General features: G+C 38.8%; 1 protein-coding gene across 3 annotated transcripts; it reads right to left on the bottom strand.

Moving 5' to 3' along the window:
- CDK1 (cyclin dependent kinase 1) lies at positions 1 to 18,804 on the bottom strand. Of its 3 annotated transcripts, none has more exons than XM_010589141.3 (8): positions 15,554 to 15,615; positions 12,295 to 12,453; positions 7,802 to 7,958; positions 6,809 to 6,932; positions 5,505 to 5,675; positions 4,306 to 4,469; positions 4,039 to 4,180; positions 2 to 2,391 (listed from the first exon to the last, which is right to left on the bottom strand). In XM_010589141.3, exons 2-8 carry the CDS (start codon positions 12,314 to 12,316, stop codon positions 2,293 to 2,295), a joined length of 879 nt encoding a protein of 292 aa, XP_010587443.1. In that variant the 5' UTR covers positions 12,317 to 12,453; positions 15,554 to 15,615; the 3' UTR covers positions 2 to 2,292. The 3 variants fall into 3 exon arrangements, with proteins under 3 accessions (XP_064125689.1, XP_010587443.1, XP_003409326.1); XM_003409278.4 differs by lacking the exon at positions 12,295 to 12,453 and adding an exon at positions 18,659 to 18,804 and having other exon boundaries at positions 3 to 2,391; XM_064269619.1 differs by lacking the exons at positions 12,295 to 12,453; positions 15,554 to 15,615 and adding an exon at positions 13,149 to 15,535 and having other exon boundaries at positions 1 to 2,391.
- Positions 18,805 to 24,743: the final 5,939 nt, after the last annotated feature.

Genomic DNA, 24,743 nt, shown 5'->3' with positions numbered 1-24,743 from the left:
TTCCTCTAGAGCGGTGTTATGAGCAACTATATGAAAACCTTACATTGGTGATGAAATATAGATCTTTCTCCCCAACTAAAAAGAGTACAGACTGAAACAAAAATAGAACAGGTATATTGCATTTCTGAGGCTGATAAATAACCTAAGTTTTAAGACAATTAAAACCAGATATAGGTCCTAAAGTTGTTAAAACTCATCACCAACTGGTGATAACTGGCTACGTTAGGATCACCTAGTGAAGCTTTTGAAACATAGATTCCTGGGGTACATTTCCCAATTTCAAAATCATTTGTTCAGGGCAAGGCAACAGTTAGCCCCCAGGTGTTTCTAGTGTACAACAGATTAAGAACCATGGCCCTAAAGACAACTTGCACTTAAAAATTAATTAGAAGCACCATAGCACAAATAATATGCATGAAACCCCAATTCAGTAGCCTTTTCATCTAGTCACTGAATTGATACACTCTACACAAATAGTACACAAATACTTGGAGCAGGATGAATAGTAGGATAACCAAGTCCGTTCTAAATTGATGCATTATTATTTTCAAACAATTCTGATTCCATGCCTCAAGGGCAGTGAGGTTGCATACTGCTTCTGTACCATATTCACAAGGCTGCAAACATTGGTAACACACATGGATGTATATATTACCGAAACAAAAATTATCTTGAAGTCAAGATAGTATATTTAACTACATAGGATGCACTGTCAATTTCTACTGAACTTCTTTTTTTTTTTGGTGAGTGCTGGTCCTGAACCAGTAAAGGATTACAATCCACAATTTGAAAACCAGATCTAGTTCAACAACTCACTTGAGCAGTGGAAACACAAGTCTGTAGGTATTGATTTGCCCAAAGACACAAAATCAGAAGTAGTGACTGCCATGCCATTGCCACCAGCCTCTCAAATCTTTTTCGTGACCTTTTATTTACCAAATTCCCACTACAATTATCTTAACAGGACTCCACAATCCAGCCCCAAACTACTTCATTGTCCATCCAGGCTCTGCATTCTCTTATCACAGACTGGCTTCCATTAAATACCCTAGGACCATACAGCTAAAACCTCACGTTTTATATACCTATGGTCAAGAGACTAACCCACACTTTTGCCTACAGAGGGCAAAGTCCAAGAGAAGGGATTTGATTAACATGAATCAGGTAGATCACCCATACATACCTAATCAATTGGGTCTAAGAATCAACACAAGAATACCCATTCTAGCCACATGTAACCAGGAAGAAAAATAGAGGGAACAGAGGCGTACACACCAATGAATTATTTTTATAGACATTTCTCAACTTTAGCAGATAATTTAAAATAGGCTGCTTATAATTTAAAATAGGCTCCTTATAGGTCAGAATCACAACGAGCAGCATTATAAAACAATTTAATTCCTGAGGCTAGTGGTTTCAGCTAACACTTGTAGCTTCGAATCTTTTTAAAGGCTGTTAATAAACACTATGCCAAAACCTGCAAATAGTTTTAAGTCAGACTTTTGAAACCAAGATAAGCAACTCCTACATATAGTTATTACCTCTGACCAATGCGTGAGAATTCACTTAGACAAATAGCTTTTGTAACCTAACTAAAAATAGGGTAGTTCATAAATTTTCAAAATTGTTCTTCCCTGCTGTAGACAGACCTTGATCTTTGACAGTAAAACTTGGAAAAAAACTTTGGCATTCCTTGAGTTGGTTTTATTATTCACCGAACTAACTCCTACAAATTTAGCATCATTTCCCATATCTGGATAGTTTTCTCATTCTGAATGCTTAAACATAAATGGTCCCAAACTGAAATGCCAATAGAAATAAATTCTTTAGGCAGGTTGTACAGTTACCACATGGAAAGAAACTGACATGAAAATTTAACATTCAGAGCATAAAAATACTTCAGAGCATTATAAACTTGAACTTGTGAACACATTCTCCTAAATTTTACTAGCTCCAACTTGTGAAACTCCAGGAAAACAGGACTGCCGTACGGATTGAGATGATTTAAGCCAACTCAAATTTGTCTTGATTCCTGACATCAATACTAGATTTATAATTTTATTGCAGTAACCAACAGTTGTTACAGGGATATCTACACACATATACAGATTATATTTAAATTCATATAGAACAATATTTACATTTTTAAGTTACACTTTTGAAATTAGAAGATGAAGTACAGCTTGAGTTTTACAACAAAGAAAAGTACACAAGACAAAAATAGACAGAGTTAACAGTAAAAGTATGACTATCTGTTTTTGATACAACACATGGAAACTTTTTGTCAGAAAGCTACATCTTCTTAATCTGATTGTCCAAATCATTAAAGTATGGATGATTCAGTGCCATTTTGCCAGAAATCCGTTTGGCAGGATCATAGACTAACATTTTCTGGGGAAATAAAAAAAAGAAAAAGAAATGAACTTTTTATTTATTTAGGAAATGAACCAGTTAAAAACATCTTTGTAAATCCTTAACTTATCTACCAATAAGCAGTAAGCTAATAACAGTGGAAATCTACTAAATGGACATTTCCATTAGGTTCAAAACTAAACCACATCTCATTCTTCATTTCACCCTCAAGCTGTAGAAGAATCTACTCCTCAAATCAGAGATACCTCAGTAACCGCTTTTTGTTATAAATTATGGTAAGACAAAACCATTCAGATAGCTTTAAAATCAAGACACGAATTTAGGAAAAAAAGGTTATCTAGTTAATCACATTTACTTTGATAATTAAATGGCCATCTGAGTTATTTACAACATTCTTGAAATGGTGGCAATTAACTATAGTGGCTTCTGATGTAGCTTCAAATAAAAAATTGATGTAGTTCCAAATAAAAAAAAGTCCAGAGAACAATGTGTTATAAACACAGCTAAAAATGAGTCACTGAATGAATTATAGTTGAGACACCCAGTATTAAAGTTAATTTTAAACATCACAAGGAAAAGCTAAATAAAGTTTACTATGATCTTTAAAAAGTCTAATGGACAAACATACTAGAGATACTTTTACTAACAAGTTACCATTTGAGCTTTACATATATCATGCAATTTAATTCTCACAACAAACAGTAGAAATTAGTCCCATTTTACAAATGAGGATACTGAGGTTCAAGGAGCTTAGGTAACCTGACCCAATTCACAGAGCTGGGAGTGGTAAAACTAAAATTTGAAACCAAGTCTAATTTATGATTAGTAGTGGTTGTCCCTTGGGGGGGGTCTATCGTGATGGCAGAGGCCTGGGATGCTGCTAAATATCCTACGATGCACAGAACAGCAACAAAAAATTTTCTGGCCAAAGTCAACATTTGACTAGGTTGAGAAACTGATTTACAGTACCTGATTTTTATTTCATTAATTGAAGTGAAAGTCTTTGTGTTCAAGAATTATATAAGTTATAAAGGCAGACTGAGCCCAGAATGTGGAAGGGCCTTTGAATCAAATCAACAATACTGACAAACCTCCCTAAGCAAGCCCAGGGCAATCATTTTAATTCTAACAGCATTTGTTTTTAAAGAAAATAAATGGTAGGTAGGAAAGGCAATATAATAGAAGGGAAAGATTTTTAAGAATTACGTTAGTTTTACTCTTTCTGATGTAGACACTAGGCACAAAGTGAGAAATGGAGTTCATGCAATAAAAGGCTTCAAGAACTGAAAATATCAAGCAACAAGGAAAGCACCTATGTCGAGAATAAGCTAAATAAGGGCCTTAGGAGTAAATAGAGACCAAAAACCAACACAGCAAAAACAAACTGGAAAGGAAGGTCAGTAAAGCTCAGCAACTTAACCCTGGCCTCTCCTCCAAAGACTCCACAGCTACCTATCAATAAAAACAAAACTAATGCTAAATTTTCTTAAAACGCTAGTGTTTCTTGATAGCTAAAATGGAGCCAGTAATACAATAGACATAAAAGACATAAGTTATGTGCCTAGCTCAATAAATGTTGGTTTTCTTCCCCTTTCCTAAGTAAAAGGACTGAGTACATTCGGAATCATTCATTAATAATGTTAAAGTATAAAAGGCACTCCTTACCGAGAGCAAATCCAAGCCATTTTCATCCAAGTTTTTGACATGGGATGCTAGGCTTCCCGGTTTCCACTTGGGAAATGTATTCTTATAGTCCTGTAAAGATTCCACTTCTGGCCACACTTCATTATTGGGAGTACCCAAAGCTCTAAAAACCATAGCAAAACAAAATATAACTAAAGCATAAATATAAAGTCATTGTTGTACATAGATTGCCTTTATTATTATTAAACTTAAAAAAATTTTTAAACCTTAGGTATAAAACAAAAATACCTGAAAATTCTGAAGAGTTGATCAATTTCTGAATCCCCATGGAAAAGTGGTTTCTTAGTTGCTAATTCTGCAAATATGGTGCCTATACTCCAAATGTCAACTGGAGTCGAATAGCGAGCTGACCCCAGCAATACTTCTGGAGATCTATACCAGAGAGTTACTACCTAGCATAAAACACAGTAAATTAGCTAAATATTAGATTTTACTTGGATGGTCCTCACTCAGTTAACTATACACAAAATATTAAGTTAAAGATAAGTATTTCATTTTCTAAGTTCTATTTTTTTTATTCATTAAGGGGGAAAAAAAAAGAGAGTAAAAGAACAGTGAGACTGAGCCATAACTTTTCAAAAAACACCTTGTTGATTATGGATTTGGAGTTGACATTATTCAAAGTACAGGTACTGTTTACATGCTAAAATGATAACCAGTAACTTGAAGTTTACTGTCTGTCTACAGAACAAAGGTAGTAAATATCCTTTGTTTAAACCAATGGGAACCAAATTATTTATAGCCATGGGAGAGAACATAAAAAGGGATAATAGAAAAAAGGCAAGACATCTGATCAGATGAGCAATGTTACACTTTGATCTGGGGACAGCCTTTGGAAGACATTTTTCCCATAATCTTTTACTATCCCAATCAACACTCCATTTCCCAGAGAAATATCATATGAAATGTCACATCATCAATAACACTGATGAAACATATGTTTGGTGGCTTCTAAATGTATCTGAGGTAGTATCCCTTGAACAACAAAACATGTCTTTTAACCAATGTGAGTGTGTATCAGTGAAGATCCAATCAGGAGAAATAAACCACACGGTAATGTGAACAGGAAACTTAATACAAAGAATTATTATTGAACATAACACGGAATTGGAGTAACAAGGTACTGGGCATAATAATGAGAATATTTAAAAAAAAAAAAAAAAAGAAAAGCCACTCCCTCCTGCAATGTTTCTCCAGCACCCCAAAGCTTAACATCACACCAGCTGACGAAGGAAAACATTCAAAGGTCTCAGTTCCATTTTCACATAACGTGCAGTGGAAAGTAATTTTGGAACTGAGAGGCAATAAATTAATACTGGCAGCATGAAAATCTTTATTATTTCTTTTGTGACTTAACAAACAAATATAGAAAACAATCCAGTAATCACATACGCAAAAGCACCAAAAAAAAAAAAAAAAACACTTACCTCATGTGTATATACTCTAATAGGTATTCCAAAAGCTCTGGCAAGGCCAAAATCAGCCAGTTTGATTGTTCCTTTGTCATCAATCAGTAGATTCTGAGGTTTTAAGTCTCTGTGAAGAACTCTTCTAGAGTGACAAAACACAATGCCCTGTAGGATTTGGTACAAATAACTCTGGAAAAACAAAATATAAATTAGAAACAATCACACATGATTTCCAAAATAATCTCAGTGGGTTCATTTTTAAAGCCATTAGAAATCAAATAATTTAATTTAAAAAAAAAACGTTTTCAGGCCATTTGAGACTAACAAGAAGCATCTGGGAATATGAAATCCAACTCTATATAATATCATGTTTGTATGCCCAAGACAAAGATATTCAAGTTATGGACATCTATATCCATGTGAACCCGTTTAGTCTTCTTTTACTTTTTGCTTAATTTTCAGGCCCTGACCCTAAGCCACAAGTTAGTTTTCTGTATAGAAAGTTTCTGGAACTTTGTTCTTGATACGTATACCAACTCCATTTCTATCTTGAATAACAAACAAAAAACAACAAATCCTAAATTCGTTGCCATTGAGTCAATTCTTACTCATGGCAGTCCAATGGTATGGAGTAGAACTGCTCCATAGGGTTTTCTTGGCTGCAATCGTTAACAGCAGATTGCTAGGCCTTTCTTCCATGTTACCACTGTGTGGGTTTGAACTGTCAACCTTTACCCTGACAGCAAGCCACCCGTGTTACCCAGGGGCCTCTATCTTGAATAAGGTTGGTCTTTTCCACTTCCATCTTTACTTACACATTAATTTTCTCTCTGGAAACACCAGTCACAGATTTCAAAAGAAATGGCAAAGAGGATATTAAAATGAATACAATTATCATAAAATGCTGTTAGGCAATTCAGAGATAAATGTTTTACAAGGCCTTTGTTGCCAATATATTTGACATTTGAAGTAACATGATTATTACAGAAATTATAGTAACAATATTGACATAAAATAATACACAAAACTAACCAATTGGAATGACTAGCAATGTGGAAAAAAACGACATAACACAAATCTACCAGTACTGTTAGCTCAGGTACTACTTTTCATTGTACTTAAGTAGAAGCACTACCCAGCAATTTAAGGGGTAACTGTTAGCAATCTTAATCTATAGACTACCTGTATAGGAAGAAAACTGTTCAGTTCCTCATTCTACTTTCTAATGTCTATTCTCACTAAACACATAGACTATCTATATTCAGTAGATCCCTTAAGTTCACAAGGGCATAAATACTAATACAATTATGTAGACTTGTTACCTTAACAAGTGCAGAATCCATGAACTGACCAGGAGGGATAGAATCCAAGTATTTTTTGAGATCCATGGAAAGGAATTCAAAGATGAGATATAACCTGGAGTCCTGCATAAGCACATCTTGAAGACTGAAGAATAAAACAATTACATGAAAAAAAATCTAGCAAATATATTTAACCTCTCTTCCACAAAATTAAAATACTTCCCTAAATTTGCAGTGGCTATCTTACAAAAAATAGTGCTATAAGAAACTTACCATGAAAACAAACACATCATTTTAGGAAAGCTTCCCTAATAGATAAAGCCCTAATATAAAAGCAGAGTTTGAGAAAGGAATCTCAGGGCAGGAATTTAAAATAAAATCTCCTTATACAAAAGGTGCCAACCTTTAACCTGTATTACAAGAGAACACTTCTGAGTTGTCTGCATGTTGCTCAGAGCTTGGCTTTCCATTGAAATAAACTATAGAAATAAAATTTAAAGTGATATCTGACTTAACAGCTGTTCCCCATTCCCACCCACAGCAAAATGCAATTAAACTCTAACTTCAACTGTTAGGAAGACAACTCCCCAAAATACCAATCCTAGTTCTTTGAATGAAAGGGGAAAAAAAAAAATTTTTTTTTCCACCTGACCTAGCTACCTGTCTTAGAACTCAATTAAGAATTGAGTGTTTAGGAAACTAGAGCTTCCAGCCTGGGAGAGAGAGAACTGAAGACTCTCTAAAATGGGCTTCCTTTTCTCCTGTTGTCAACTGGCTTCAATTTTCTAGCCCTAAGTACTAATTCATGTCACCAACCACCTCTAACTCTGCTCCTGCTTTAACAGCCTATTCTCCTTTATCCATACCCATCATCTTTAACTAACAAAAAATAGTAGATTTCTATTCTGCTCAGCAGTTACATCAGATATTAAGCAAATGTAAAAATCCCCACGTTGAAATTCTCATTTGAAATGGTAAACAGAAAATGTCTTAAATTCAGATATTATGCCATACCTGACTATATTTGGATGACGAAGTTCCTTTAACAGAGAAATTTCTCGAATTGCAGTACTAGGAACCCCTTCTTCTTCACTTTCTAGTCTGATTTTCTTCATGGCTACAATCTGACCTGTAGTTTTGTGTCTACCCTTATACACAACTCCATAGGTACCTGTAACAGACAAAGTAAATATTTGTGATACTCCCACAAAACTAAAAATGTCTAAAATTTTTGAATACAATAGATGTCACGTGATAGTAACGTTTGCTGTAGCCACATGAGATCTACTAAGAATTATACCCTCATGGTTTCCCCCCAAAAATTGAGGTTAACTACAACCTATCACAAGCATTGTTTAGAAATAAAATTCATGTATTCATCACATTTCCCACATACTTCAATTACCATTAATTTCCCAGTATATTTTAGAGAAATGAATGCTTTGCAAATTGGAATTTATCTCCTATCAGAAATTTTACTCAACAATAAATAAAGTAGGCATAAAATGCAAAGTAAAGATTTGGACTCAGGAAATAATAATAGCATACGTTTGAAAAATTCTACATAGAGTTCTGTATGCTTTTGAAAACACTTGTATATATATCTGAAAATACTTACTCACATCTCTATTTGCAGATATGATCTTACACACAGAAAACCCTAAAGAACCTACAAGAAAACTATTGGAACTAATAGAAGAGTTCAGCAAAGTATCAGGATACAAGATAAACATACAAAAATCAGTTGGATTCTTCTACACCAACAAAGAAAACTTTGACGAGGAAATCACCAAATCAATACCATTTACAATAGCCCCGAAGAAGATAAAACACTTAGGAATAAATCAAACCAGAGAAGTAAAAAACTTATACGAAGAAAACTATAAGACACTACTGCAAGAAACCAAAAGAGGCTTACATAAGTGGAAAACATACCTTGCTCATGGATAGGAAGACCCGACATTGTGAAAATGTCTATTCTACCCAAAGTGATCTATAGATACAATGCAATCCTGATCCAAATTCCAATGGTATTTTTTAATGAGATGGAGAAACAAATCACCAACTTCATATGGAAAGGGAAGAGACTGTGGATAAGTAAAGCATTACTGAAGAAGAACAAAGTGGGAGGCCTCACACGACCTGATTTTAGACCCTATTATACTATTGCAGTGGTCAAAACAGCCTGGTACTGGTACAACAACAGACACATAGACCAATGGGACAGAAATGAGAATCTAGACGTAAAATCATCCACCTATATGAGCAGCTGATATTTGACAAAGTCCCCAAAATAGTTACATGGGGAAAAGACAGTCTTTTTTAACAAATGGTGCTGGGATAACTGCATATCCATCCGCAAAAAAAATGAAACAAGACCCACACCTCGCACCATGCACAAAAACGAACTCAAAAATGGATCAAAGATCATGGAAGAAAAAATAGTGACAATGCTAGGAGCCCTAATACATGGCATAAACCGTATACAAAGCATTACTGACAATGCACAAACACCAGAAGAGAAACTAGATAACTGGGAGCTCCTAAAAATCAAATACTTATCCTCATCCAAAGACTTCACCAAAAGAATAAAAAGACAACCTACAGGACAGGCTGGGAGAAAAATTTTGGCTACAACAAATCCAATCAGCGTCTAATCTCTAAAATCTACAAGACACTGCAAAACCTAAACAACAAAAAGACAAATAACCCAATTAAAAAATGGGCAAAGGGCAAAGGATATGAGCAGGCACTTCACCAAAGACATTCAGGCGGCTAACAGACATATGAGGAGATGCTCCCGATGATTGGCCATTAGAGAACTGCAAATTTTAAAACTACAATGAGATACCATCTCACGCCAACGAGGCTAGCATTAATACAAAAAAAACACAAAATAAATGTTGGAGAAGTTGTGCAGAGACTGGAACACTCATACACTGCTGGTGGGAATGTGAAATGGTACAACCACTTTGGAAATCGATTTGGTGCTTCCTTAAAAAGGCAGAAATAGAACTACCACACGATCCAGCAGTTCCACTCCTTGGAATATATCCTAGAGAAATAAGAGCCACCACACGAACAGATATATGCACATCCATGTCCACTGCAGCACTGCTTACAATAGCAAAAAGATGGAAGCCACCAAGATGCCCATCAATGGATGAATGGATAAATAAAACTATGGTATGTAATACTATGCATTGATAAAGAACGATGAATCCGTGAAACATTTCATAACTTGGAGGAATCTGGAAGGCATTATGCTGAGTGAAATTAGTCAGCTGCAAAAGGACAAATATTGTACGAGACGGCTATTATAAGAACTCAAGAAATAGTTTAAACAGAGAAGAAAATATTCTTTGATGGTTACGGAGGGGGAGGGAGGAAGGGGGTATTCACTACTTAGCTAGTAAACAGTAACTAATTTAGGTGAAGGGAAAGACAACACACTATACAGGAGAGGTCAGCACAACTGGACTAAACCAAACCAAAGAAGTTTCTTAAATAAACCAAATGCTTAGAAGGCCAGCATAGCAGGGGAGGGGGCTTGGGGACCATGGTTTCAGGGGACATCTAGGTCAGCTGGCATAATAAAATCTATTAAGAAAACATTCTGCATCCCACTTCGGAGGGTGGCATCTGGGGTCATAAATGGTAGCAAGTGGCCATCTAAGACGCATCAATTGGTCTCTACCCACCTAGGGCAAAGGAAAATGAAGAACACCAAAGACATAAGGAAAATATGAGCCTAAGAGATAGAAAGGGCCACACAAACCAAAAACTCCATCAGCCTGAGACAGGAAGAACTATATGGTAGCCAGCTACTATCAATGACCGTCCTGACAGGGAACACAACAGAGAGTCCCTGATGGAGTGGGAGAAAACTGGGCTGTAGAACTCAAATTCTAGTAAAAAGGCCAGACTTGATGGTCTGACAGACTGGAGGGACGCCAGAAGACATGGTCCCCAGACTCTGTTAGCCCAGAACTAAAACCATTCCCGAAGCCAACTCTTCAGACAAAGATTAGACTGGACTATAGACATAAAATGATACTGGTGAAGAGTATGCTTCTTGGCTCAAGTAGATACATGAGAGTAAATGGGCAGCTCCTATCCGGGGGCAAGATGAGAAGGCAGAAGGGTATAGGGGCTGGCTGAATGGACACAGGAAATACAGGGAGGAGAGGAGTGTGCTGCCACATTATAGAGAGAGCAACTAGGGTCACATAACAATGTGTGTATAAGTTTTTGTATGAGAAACTGACTTGAATTGTAAACTTTTGCTTAAAGCACAATCAAAAAAATAAATAAATAAATAGTTGGCTCTCTTTACCCAGAAAAGAATGGGTAAAAAAAACAGACCACATTTTTTTCAATTGTGCTCTAGGTGAGTTTACAGCTCAAGTTAATTTCTCATACAAAAATTTATACACATATTGTTATGTGACACTAGTTGCAGTACCTATTTGACAGCACACTTCCCCTTTCTACCCGGGGTTTCCCATGTCCATCTCCAGACAGGAGCTGCCCATTTAGTCTCGTGTATCTGCTTGAATTAAGAAGCACTTTCACCAGTATTGTTTTACAGCCCAGTCTAATCTTTGGCTTCAGGAATAGTTTTAGTTCTGGGTTAACAGAAAGCACGGGGGCCATGTCTTTGAGGGTTCCTCTAGTCTCAGTCAGACCAGTAAGTCTGGTCTTTTTACGTGATAGGCCACATTTTTTGTGAGAGAACAGTTTACATTATTTGCTACATAGTAGGAAAGCCTCTCACCCATCAGGAAGTTTATGCGAACACTACTAAATGGCCTGACTCCGGTATGTGGACTTCAGACTATGAGCAACAATATCCCTATAAGGAGATCCTATGGTAGGGGTGCGGCTACTGAGAATGGAGGTAGCAATAGTAATGTGATGGACTGGCTGCGCTTAATCCCCTAATTAAAGGTTTCTTACACTGGAGTTGGACAATTTTGGGAGCCCATTAACTGTATGTAAAATGTTGCTGAATAGCCCTTGCTTTCTGTGGCATCAGCACAATTTCAAAAGTGTTAGAGTACCATGGAAGAGGGGCTCATCTTTTCTCAGTCTTCAGAGGCAGCATTATTTCAAGAAAAGCTAAAAACCACTGATAAATCACCCACTGTTTTATTGAGAATATTAAAGGCAGTTTGATCATTAGTAAAATATTAAATAAGCTTTGTTTTTTAAAAACAAAAAATCCTGTACAATAGTCTATGTCTGCATTAATACTGGTTTCATTATGCCAGATGTTGTCAGTTGCCGTCAAGTTGGCTCCGACTCACATGAACGAAACATTGCCCAGTCCTATGCCATCTTCATGACTATTGGTATGTTTGAGTCCAGTGTTGCGGCTACCCTGTCAATCCATCTCATGGAGTGTTTCCCTCATTTTCACCGACCCTCTACTTAAACATAATATCCTTTTCTAGTGATTGGTCTTTCCTGATACTGTGTCCAAAGCAAGCAAGCCCAAGTCTCACCGTCCTTGCATCTAAGGAACATTCTGGTTGTATTTCTTCTAAGACTAATTTGTTCATTTTTCTAGCAGTCCATAGTATTTTCTTCGCCAACACCACAGTTTGAACGCATCAGTTCTTCTGTCTTTTTCACTGTTCAGCTTCCACATGCATATGAGGCAACTGAAAAAGACCATCACTTGGGTCAGGCACACCTTAGTCATCAAAGTGACATCTTTCCTTAAAAAGAAAACACTTATAACACTTTAAAAGAGGTCTTTTGCAGCAGATTTGCCCAATGTAATACATCATTTGATTTCTTCACTGCTGTTTCATGGACATTGATCACTGATCCAAGCAGAATGTTCTCATTGACAACTTCTATTTTTCTCCATTTATTATGATGTTGTTTACCGGTCCAGTTGTGAGAATTTCAGTTTTCATGTTCAAGGGTAATCCATACTGAATCAACCAGGAAGCGTTTCAAGTTGTCTTCATTTTTGGCAAGCAAATGTGTCATCTACATATTGCAGGCTGTTAATGAGTGTTCTTCTAATCTCAATGCTGTGTTCTTCATATACATAGTATAGCTTCTCAGATTATTTTGTTCGGCATACAAATTGAGTAAGGCGAAAGGATATAACCCTCTGCATAACTTTTCCAATTCTGAATGATGTAGTATCCCCTTGTTCTGTCAGAATTATTTTTACTTCGGCTACAAAACTGGCTTAGTAGAATAGGTATAAGTATATAGGTATATTTTTCTTAAAAAAAGAAATCAACAAATAAAATTTGCAAGTTAAAAAAAAAAAATTACCGGGGGACATCTAGCTCAATTGATATAACATAGTTTATAAAAAAAATGTTCTACATTCTACTTTGGTGAGTAGCATCTGGGGTCTTAAAAGCTTGTGAGTGGCCATCTGTGATAATCCACCAGTCCTGCCCCATCTGGAGGAAGGGAGAATGAAGAAAACCAAAGACACAAGGGAAAAGACTAGTCCAAAGGAGTAATGGATTACAATTACCACAGCCTCAAAAAATTTTTATTTTTTTTTTTACTACCGGACTGAGTCCAGCTCAACTAGATGGTGCCCAGCTGCCACCACTGACTGCTACGACAGGGATCACAATAGACAGATCTGGACAGAACTAGAGTAAAATGTAAAACAAAATTCTAACTTACAAAAAAAGACTTAGTGGTCTCACAGAGACTGGAGAAGCCCTGAGAGTATGGCCCCCGGACACCCTTTTAACTCAGTACTGAAGTCACTCCTGAGGTTCACCCTTCAGCCAAAGATTAAACAGGCCCATAAAACAAAATGAGACTAAATGGGCACACCAGTGCAGGGGCAGGGACAAGAAGGCAGGAGGGGACAGGAAAGCTGGTAACGGGAAACCCAAGGTCGAGAGGGTGAGAGTGTTAACATGTCATGGGATTAGCAACCAATGTCACAAAACAATATGTGTATTAATTATTTAATGAAAAACTAATTTGCTCTGTAAACCTTCATCTAAAGTACAATTAAAAAAAAAAAATCTCCAACCTAACTACCACCCTAACTTGTCATTGCCATTATCTTACTAAATTCCTGTCAGTATTCCTCCTCTTATTTAATATTCCTTGTACATTGGAGTTTTTGAGCTTACTAATAATATAGATGGGAATGTGTCTCAACAGAACTTACACAAGACCTAATAGCAAATTATTTCATCAAAATTTTATCATTTGTTCCTGGAGTTTAGAATGTTAATATCAAAACTCCTACACAGAAACTTACATGTCCTCTTGAAGAAGAAAATAGATAAAGGGATATTTTTACCCTTCCCTTATGCCATATACTAAAACATTCTTTAAAAGCTTTAACAAAAGTACTATAGAGAAAGAACTGATTACATACAGAAGTTAATGGGTTCACAACAGCTTAAACATATACATATGACAGTCGTTTAAACCTGTTGTTGTATGATTCCAACTCAAGTGTGACCCTAGATGACCCTATATGACAGAACTGCCCCAGAGGGTATCCTAGTGTGTAATCTTCATGAAGTCTCTTCTCCTGGGGAGCAGCTGTGGTTTCTGTTACCTTATCAACCCTTGTGCCACCAGGGCTCCTTCATTTAAACCCAGAGTAGCTAATTTAAAAAGTATTCAAAGTAGTTTAATATTTAATTACTACACTCCACTTAGCTTGGAAACCCTGGTAGCATAGTGGTTAAGTGCTACGGCTGCTAACCAAAGGGTCGGCAGTTCAAATCCGCCAGGCGCTCCTTGGAAACTGTATGGGGCAGTTCTACTCTGTCTTATGGGGTCGCTATGAGTCAAATGGCATTGGGTTTGGTTTGGGTTTTTTTTTAACTTAGCTTAGGTAAAATTATTTATCATCCTAAACAAAACTATGTTGTTGCAGTGTGCCGTAGAGTTGATTTCAACTCATAGCAACCCCAATGACAGAACTGCCCCATAGGGATTCCTAGTCAGAATCAGGTTTGGTTTAATCTTTTGGGGAGCAGATCACTACGTCTTTTCTCCCGTGGAGCTTTGGGTGGATTCAAACAGCCTCTGACTTTTCTGTTAGCAGGTGAGCGATTAACCATTGCACCACCAGAGCTCCTTAAATGTAACTATAAAAAAACAAAAAAAACCTATTGCCCTCCAGTTGATTCCAACTCATAGCAACCCTAAAGGACAGAGCAGAACTGCCCCATAGGGTTTCCAAGGAGCAGCTGTAGATACGAACTGCTGACCTTTTGGTTAGCAGCCAAGCTGTTAACCACTATGCCACCAGGGTTCCAAAGTATAGAAGACTAAAAATATACATGAAATTAATATATAATTCCCCCCACCACATAAAAGTTATCAATAGTGTTTTCAAAACACAAACATTACTTATATGACACAATAAGACAGCCCCATGGGGTTCCTAAGGAGCAGCTGGTGGATTCCAACTGCTGACCTTTTGATTAGCAGCCGAGCTCTTAGCCACTGCACCACCAGGGCTCCCAAATATTACTTAAGTGTTTAGTATTAGGAGAATACTAATATTTTGGGGAGGAGCCATCAGGAACCATATATATTAGAATGAGTTTAATTCTCTAGAAATGTGAATAATTTTGTGATGTTTAGGTTATTGTATATTATGTAAAGAATGTTTAAATTTATGAATATTAGTATTGGAAGATACCTTAGAGGTTAAGTTATACAAACATTTACATTTCTTTATGCCATGGGTGTTGTAGCATCATTAAATCATTTTAAAACTTAATTATTGAAATCACTCACCTTCCCCAATTTTCTCTATTTTGGTATAGTCTTCCATAGTTACTCAATATGTACTGTAGATCCTAAAATGAAAAGGAAAAAAAAAAGAGACTGATTTGATTACAGGCCACTAACTCAAAAGGTGGTTTTAAGTCACTATATGTGAAACATTTAGCAGTGTTTGGTGCATTTTATATTAAGTATTCCACAAATGTTAGTTATTATACTAAAATATTTACATATTTTATGTAAGTTATTTTAATACTTACAATACTTATTTAATATTTATATGTAAAATATTTACAAAGATAAGGACACCTGCAATAAGACTTCCCCACCCACTTTACCATCTAAGGAGCCCTGGTGTGCACTGGTTAGAGCTTGGCTACTAAACAGAAAGTCAGCAGTTCAAATCTACCAGCAGCTCCTTGGAAACCCTAAGGCGCAGTTCCACTCTGTCGTACAGGGTCTTCATGAGTCAGAACTGACTCGATGTCAATGAGTTTGTTTTTTTTTTTGTTAGCATCTAAAACATTGAAAGTATTTATATATTCCATACTAGTACTTAGCTCCTTCTTAATCAAATTAATGGATTTACAAGTAAAGTCCATCCTTCCCGAACAAAAACCAGGAGTATGTTCTCTTTAACACTTTTAAGGAGCACCAGCGTATGCCAAGATTATACCAATGTATCAGCAACTAATGTCATTTGACTGAATTTGTACTGCTTTTTACATTTTTATGAAGATGTTAATTCAAAAGAAAAAAATTGTAAAAGACATGAGTAGGGAGCTAAAATATGGTCAGACTGCTCACCCATTAGATTGTTTTGAGCCCCCAAAACTAAGTGTTTATAGCTACTCATGTGGCAGTTTTAAACTTTCTGCTTTGTTTTTAGCAGTCACATCCACAGACTTGCTCATCTATTAAAAGTCTTTCAAAGTACTTTTTCCAAGAGTAGGAAACATCCCTGAAAGGTAAAGCTGAAAAGTACCATCCCATAGATAAATTTCTAATTGCACACTATGCAACATCCAAAACTATTGCTGAGATAATCCTTAAACCTTAAACCAAAAACATCCCCTGAAGTCTTCTTAAAGCCAAACAAGAGTTTAACCTTTTTCTAGTAAAGAATGCCTGCCTCAGCACTATGCTCTTTTAAGAACTATCTATATGGGATTAAATTGACAACAGTAACTCCAAAGATTAGATAGGAACCTTAGGGGGCAATGAGTTTATGCCAACGGGGGAGGAACAACTCAGAAGAGGGTGAAAACGGTTGCTCAGCTCAAAGAATCTAACCACGCTCACCGAATTGTACACGGGGGAACTATACTATATATATAAAAAAGTAAGTAAATAAATAAAAGCTTATTTGCTGGCCACCAGACACTCAAGACTTCCTCAGCTGGTAAGCTTGCCAATGAAACATAACTTCAGAAGTCCAAAGCAGAATTACTTTGATTTTTTTCTAACTCAGCCATCACTGACGATAAAAGCATGAAAAGATCAACTGAGCAGCTGATCCTTAGAAGTTCCATTTCTTCCACCCACCTTCGCAGGAAAAAAAAAAATCACAACAGAAAGTAGTAGGGTAAATCATTGTGAATAAACAAAACTTCACAACACTGGGCATGAGGGCTTACTGTAAGAACTTCTCATTTTATAAAACTGTAACGGAGAACTTAGGACAATTATTTTTCCTCAATAACCAGATGTGATACGTCTAATGCACGATAAAACTGTTGAGCTCACTTCGAATAAATATTTAAAAACTAACAATTCCAAAGCTGGCTTCGATTACCCTCCTCAGGTCTTCCAGTTGTAACAATTTTAAGTAAAACAAGCAGCTTTAGAAGGCCTCTCCAGTGCCCCTCCTGAGGCTCAGCACTATTAGCTGCAGGAAGCTGAGTACCCACTAGGCTTAGTCTTCCTGTCCAGAGACTTCCAGAGTCCCTTAGAGGAAGCAAAACGGGCCGATGAGTAATGTTAACACTAGATAAAAATTAATTAGAGGCCTAAAAACACACGTTTCAAAATATACACCCTGCTCAGAAAACCAGTTCCAAAACAATTCTCAGTACAGATGCTTCCTCAAGATAAACTTTAGAATTACTCATGTCCTCCCTGCAGTCACCAAGAAGGGTCTCATGAGTGCTTCAAGGCCAGCTGCACCCAATTTAACGATTACTCTAACTTTTAAACAATTTTAGAAATGTATGTAATCTATCAATCAGATGTATCCTTGCCCAATGTTGTCACCATTACCTAAATGTTAACCAATCACTAAATTTTTACCGTAAGTTCCTTGTATTATAAAAACTCTCTAAACTGTCTCCTACTCGGATCACTTATTTCAGAATCCGCAGGACCCTGGAATTCCCAGTTTGCAAACTGCCTTGCTCTGAATAAAAACTCTTTCCATTTTTTGTCTATCCCATAGTAGACAACAACTACAAGTATAAAACAAATCTTAAAAAGTTCCCTCTGGCTCTGCCGCCTTGTAAGGTGTGGGTGGGCAAGGGCCGTGGGGTGCAGCAAGGCCGAGAAGGTACAGAAGTCCATCGGGTCAGGTTCTCTGGACCGATGGGTTGAGTGCCCGGCGTGGGTACCTGGCCCGGGTACCTGGCCCGCCTCGAAGCCCGAGCGGAGCGTGCGCAGAAGGCAGGCCCCGACCGCGGGACCCGGGACCGAGCCTGGCACTCCACGGGAGCTCAGCGTCCTCGAACAAGTGCAGTTAAATTGCTTCAACTCTGTTCGCACTATAACCAGAAAGCCTCCTCAACCAGGTAGGCAGCCCCTTCCTAAAAACAGCCGACCCCGGTCCCACCCTGGAATTCCGAAGCCAAGGCAGCCCCAACCCTCCACGGAGTAAGCCACTCAGGACTGGATGTCCCCTAGACTCCCCTTAAGTGGGGCCCCGGCGTCGCTTACACGCTCAGGCCGCGGGTCCCGAGCTCCAGGCCCTACCTACCCCCACCCCCCGAGGCCAGGCCTGGGCCACGTAGACACAATCCGGGCCCCCAAACAACACCTCATGCCTCAGTACTCCCCCTCCTGAAGCCCCGATCCAGCCCCTGCCAAGTCCGCGCCCCGTCGGCATGGCCCTGACCCCTGCAACTCTACCCAGCTTATTATCCCGCGGTGGTGACGGCGGCAGCGGCGGCAGCGGCTACCACGTCCGCGTCGCTCTCCTCAACTTCCAGGATCCAGGTTTGAAGCTAAGTGAACGCAGTTTCAAACTCTCCGCGCTAAAGGGTCTCGGATCCACCAATCAGGTATCCCGTAGACTTTCAAAGGAGCCAATCAGAGCTCAGTTACGCTGGGGCCTGCTTTCCCCGCTGGCTAGAGCGCGAAAGAAAGAGGAAACGGCGGCAGGAGAGGAAGCAGGAGGGCGGGCCCCAACTGAGTCTGCACGCAAGCGCTCTCTTTCATTCCAGGGGAGCGTCGTCCTACTGTTTCTAAGTCCCTGGTAATCTGCTGTTCTCCGTGGGGTTTTTCTCTCTCTGTAATGATACAATTAATTTTTATCACACTTAAATAGCTTATCACAAAAATAAAACTACACTTACATCAAGGTTCCATTCCTTCCGATTCTAATACTTAAGGCTAATGTGTATTTATGTTTTTCTGAGTGGCTTGCAGCCTAGGCCTAACTATTTCTCTAAAGGAGCACATTTTTAGTTGCCTTCAAGATGAAAATATTGGAAAACTGAAAGATGCTCTCAGTGATCTAAAGAAATTACCTTAGTGTGTTAAAAATATACTTTTTTTGTTTAATTTTAAAATGTGTTCATATCAGAATTTTAAATGCACTTTACATGCACAAAAATTAACAGTTCTACGAGGGGAGAAGAGGAGACCTTATACTTTAAGTAATCCAGTGTCAAAAACTGTTTCATTCCCCTCCGCCATACCCTTAAGAGGGATTTCTGCTCTTGAACATCATTCTTACCCCTTTGTTGTTATTTGTTACCCCTTTGTTGTTATGTTACGCCTTTGTTGTTATGTACGGGTCAAGTCGATTCTGACCCCTAGTGACCCTGTAGGGAGGGGCTGCTGGATTCAAATTGCCGACCTTTTGGTCAGCAGCCAAGCTCTTAACCACTGCTCCACCAGGGCTCCTTTAGGCCTTTAGGAAACAAAACAGTATATAGAACTGGGGTTATCTTTGCATTGATGATAACTACGCATAGAATAGCGACTATCACCACCTCTCGGAGCCCTGGTGGTACAGTGGTTAAGCATTCAGATGCTAACCAAAACGTGGGCAGTTTAAATCCACCAGCTGCTCCTTGGAAACCCTATGGGGTAGTTCTACTCTGTCCTATAGGGTCGCTGTGAGTCGGAATCCAGAGGGGGGCAACAGGTATGAGCTTTTTGGACCACGACCTCTACAAATGTGTATTAAAAAAGCTCTGACAATTAAGAGTGTATAACAAGGTGGATGGAAACCCTGGTGGTGTAGTGGTTAAGTGCTAAGGCTGCTAATCAAAGGGTTGGCAGTTGGAATCCGCCAGGCGCTCCTTGGAAACTCTATGGGGCAGTTCTACCTGTCCTATAGGGTCGCTATAAGTCGGAATCGACTGGATGGCACTGGGTTTTGGAACAAGGCGTATGTAAATTTTTGTATGAGAGACTGACCTGATTTGTAAACTTTCACTTAAAGCACAATAAAAATTAATTAAAAAAAAAAAAGCTTTAATTAGGATGAAGAATGGAACTAGTATATCCCAAGCATTGTGTTTGATACCATCCCACACAACTTGAGGAGAAGGAGCAGAGTCTGTCATCTGGCCCTACATGTGGCAATAACTCAGACTCGACAACATTACACTCTCAGGCCACAGAGGCAGAGCATTTGGGGTCCATGGTGGAAATAAGAGTTGGTAAACTTCCCCGCTGAGCCTAACAACTTTTAAAACTTACTTTTAAAACCCCAAATTTATCCCACTCCTCGGGATATACCCTAGAGAAATAAGAGCCTTTACACGAACAGATATATGCACACCCATGTTTATTGCAGCTCTGTTTACAATAGCAAAAAGCTGGAAGCAACCAAGGTGTCCATCAACGGATGAATGGGTAAATAAATTGTGGTATATTCACACAACGGAATACTACCCACCAATAAAGAACAGTGAGGAATCTGTGAAACATTTCATAACATGGAGGAACCTGGAAGGCATTATGCTGAGTGAAATTAGTCAGAGGCAAAAGGACAAATATTGTATAAGACCACTATTATAAGATCTTGAGAAATAGTATAAACTGAGAAGAGCACATACTTTTGTGGTTATGAGGAGGGAGGGAGGGAGGGTGGGAGAGGGTTATTTACTGATTAGTTAGTAGATAAGAAGTACTTTAGGTGAAGGGAAGGATAATACTCAATGCATGGAAGCTCAGCTCAACTGGACTGGACCAAAAGCAAAGAAGTTTCCAGGATAAACTGAATGCTTCAAAGGTCAGCGGAACAAGGGCGGGGGTCTGGGGACTATGGCTTAAGGGGACTTCTAAGTCAATTGGCAAAATAATTCTATTATGAAAACATCCTGCATCCCACTTTGAAATGTGGCGTCTGGGGTCTAAAATGCTAATAAGCGGCCATCTAAGATGCATCAATTGGTCTCAACCCACCTGGATCAAAGGAGCATGAAGAACACCAAGGTCACACGACAACTATGAGCCCAAGAGACAGAAACGGCCACATGAACCAGAGACTTACATCATCCTGAGACCAGAAGAACTAGATGGTGCCCGGCCACAACCAATGACTGCCCTGACAGGAAGCCCAACAGAGAACCCCTGAGGGAGCAGGAGATCGGTGGGATGCAGACCCCAAATTCTCATAAAAAGACCAGACTTAATGGTCTGACTGAGACGAGAGGAATCCCGGCGGTCATGGTCCCCAAACCTTCTGTTGGCCCAGGACAAGAACCATTCCCAAAGACAACTCATCAGACATGGAAGGGACTGGACAATGGGTTGGAAAGAGATGCTGACGAAGAGTGAGCTACTTGTATCAGGTGGACACTTGAGACTGTGTTGGCATCTCCTGTCCGGAGGGGAGATAGGAGGGTAGAGAGGGTTAGAAACTGGCAAAATGGTCATGAAAGGAGAGACTGGAAGGAGGGAGCGGGCTGACTCATTAGGGGGAGAGTAAGTGGGAGTATGGAGTAAGGTGTATATAAGCTAATATGTGACAGACTGACTTGATTTGTAAACTTTCACTTAAAGCACAATAAAAAATTATTAAAAAAAAAAACCCAAAATTTACTTTTTAACTGGAAACTGGTCTCCCAGAGAAGCGCCCTAGGGATACAGGCTGTTCTCTGCTAGTTTAGGTTACTGTTTTTAACAAATGAGTGTATGTCTTTCTCTTTGGGAGGCTTAAGCAAGGAACTCTATTTTATAAAACAGCAAGTAATCCATTATATTCATCTTACATTAAGCATAAAGAAGGCCACAAGCGTCCACAGCTGTGAGGCTAAGTAATTCAAGTTAACTCAATTATCTTTCTTTTTAAAGTTTCAGGGGTTACTGTAAATTCATGCTATCATCTCTACAAATACAGCTTATCACACTTGCTGCTAACTTGTATTCAATGTCTCTCAAGTGCAACACTGCTTTGTGGACACAAAAATGAATAAGATACACTGTCTACTCTCAGTGTGTTCGCAGAGGGAGCACAATGATTATTTAGAATTCTCTTCTGCCACTTACTGTTGTAACTTGTGCTATAAGGTGACATGAAAACACAGAGAACGAAACTGCTCATTCTGATAGAGGAAATGACATTTGAACAAATACATGAGAAAGAATTGTGCGTTTCAAGCAGAGAAAATTACATGAGCAATGCATAGGGGCCTGAAAGTCAGCTGGAGTAATCCAGGGTGCTTCCATTGAGGGTGCAGGGAATCCAGTGGGTGTTCAGGAAGGGAAGGGAGTTTGGAGTCAGGATCTTGAAGAGTCCTGAATGCTGTTCTAAGGGGTGTGGACAGTAGAGGCCTATGGTTGGAACTATAATTTAGGATAGTGATTCTAGTGGAGCTTTGAAAGACCTCAAGAGGAAAGGTATAGAAAGGCATGTGCTCCAAAAAGGCTTGTATTTATAATTCAGGAAACTCTGCTACAGAAGGAAAAGATAGTTGACTTGCACATAGTTTTTTTTAGATATAAACATTTTTTTAGACAAAAATAAACAAGAAATATTTGCTTGTCAATACATAAAATACTCTGAAAGGAGACACAAGAAGCTGATTAACAATGGGTCTCTATGGAGAAAAGGGGAAGGGAGACTTTTCTTTCTTAATTTTGAACGCTGTGAGTGTATTCCAAACCCAAAACCAAACCCACTGCTATTGAGTCGATTCCGACTCATAGTGACCATGTAGGACAGAGTAGAACTGCCCGATAGAGTTTCCTAGGAGCGCCTGGTGGATTCAAATTGCTGACCCCTTGGTTACCAGCCGAAGCACTTAACCACTATACCACCAGGGTTTCCATGTGTATATTACCTAGTCCAAAAATGAACTAATGATTCTTGCTTCTTTTGCTACTGAATAAAATTCATAGGAATTATTGAACATACTTATCCAATAGAAGAAGACTATAGTGCGTTGAATAGTGCCCCATTAAAATTCATGTCTACTCAGAACCTCAGAATGTGACTGTATTTAGAAACAGGGTATTACACATGTAATTAGGGATCTCGATGAGAAATGATCCCGGATTTGAGGTGGGCCCTAAATCCAATTAACATGTTGCTTTGAAGTCAGTTCCAACTCATGGTGACCACATGTGTTTCAGATTAGAACTGCTTCATAGGGTTTTCTTGGTGTAATCTTTATGGAAGCAGATCACCAGGCCTTTTTCCTGAAGGTACTGAATGGGTTCATACCATCAACCTTTAAGTTAGCAGTCAAGCACAAACGGTTTGTACCGCACAGGGATCTTGACTGATGTCCTTATAAGAAGAGGAGTGAACACAGAGACACCCACAGAGAAGGCCATGTGAAGACAGAGGTAGGCAGAGGCTCGAGTTGTGCTACCATAAGTGAAGGAACATCCAGGGCCGCCAGAAGCTATGAGAGGCAAGAAACGATTCTCCTCTGGACCCTTCAGAGGGAGTGTGGCCCTGCCAATACCTTGATATCCGTCTGTCTTTCTAAACTGTGAGAGAATAAATTTCAGTTTTAAGCCACCCAGATTGTGGTAATTTGTTACGGAAGCCCTAGGAGACTCATACGAAGATCGATATGTAAGATGAAGTCTTACCATCCTTGCTTCTAAGGAGAATTCTAGCTGTACTTCTTCCAAGACAAATTTGTTCCTTCTCTGGCCATCCAGAACAAGATATGGCCTTGTATGCTAATGAGGCCGTATCAGTGTAGAGTGGGTCCTATACCTAATCACTTCTGCATGATCTAAGGAGCAGATTAGACACCTAGACAAGCAAGTGCAAAGGGAGAATATAGATGTCACACGGAGATAGCCAAGGAACCCAGGAACACCTGGGCTAGGGAAGCGGAGACAAGGATTTTCCCCCAAAGCGGACAGAGAGCCTTCCCCTAGAACTGGTGCCCTGAATTTAGACTTCTAGCCTCTTAAGCTAAGAGAAAGAGCGCTGGTAGAGAAGTAGTTAAGAGCTCGGGCTGCTAACCAAGAAGTTGGCAGTTCAAATCCACCAGCTGCTCCTTGGAAACCCTATGGAGCAGTTGTACTTTGTCCTATAAGGTTGCTATGAGTTGGAATCAACTCAACGGCACACAACAACAAACTGTGAGAAAATAAATTTGTGTTTGTTAAAGCCACCAACTTGTGATATTTCTGCTAAAGCAGCACTAAGAACCTAAGAGATATTTTTTCAGAGCTAGGACTGTTAAACCTTGGTGGTAGAATAGATGTGGTGAATAAAAGACAGAGTCATCAGGCGTGACTTGTGGGTGTGTGGCAATGGGCCAACAGCACTACTTACTATTTTAGAGAGAACCTGAGGGGCAGCTGTGGGAAGTGAAGCACCACTTTGAGCATACTGACTGTGAAGTACCATCGGGTGTCCATGTGGCCACAGATGGCCAAGGAGTCTGAAGCTTATATCACTTGGGGACACTTTTTAAGGAAATGAATACAGAATTAAGCATGAAGGAGAATATTTATTGAAGATAACAGATCATAAAATTCAAAGCTGAAAAACATCATAAAATTATAA

Source organism: Loxodonta africana, chromosome 16, assembly GCF_030014295.1.
Source record: "Loxodonta africana isolate mLoxAfr1 chromosome 16, mLoxAfr1.hap2, whole genome shotgun sequence".
Taxonomy (NCBI): domain Eukaryota; kingdom Metazoa; phylum Chordata; class Mammalia; order Proboscidea; family Elephantidae; genus Loxodonta; species Loxodonta africana.
Note: the sequence above shows the minus strand (reverse complement) of the source record. Positions and strands in the feature narration are given on the sequence as shown.

Coding starts and splice junctions, on each gene's coding strand:
- CDK1 (XM_064269619.1), bottom strand. CDS start 13,221: ATGGGGCAGGACTGGTGGATTATCACAGATGGCCACTCACAAGCTTTT. Junction 5,676..6,808: donor TGGATTCTGCACTTGTTAAG/GTAACAAGTCTA, acceptor TTGTTTTTCCAG/AGTTATTTGTACCAAATCCT. Junction 4,470..5,504: donor TTAGAGTATATACACATGAG/GTAAGTGTTTTT, acceptor GTTTTATGCTAG/GTAGTAACTCTCTGGTATAG.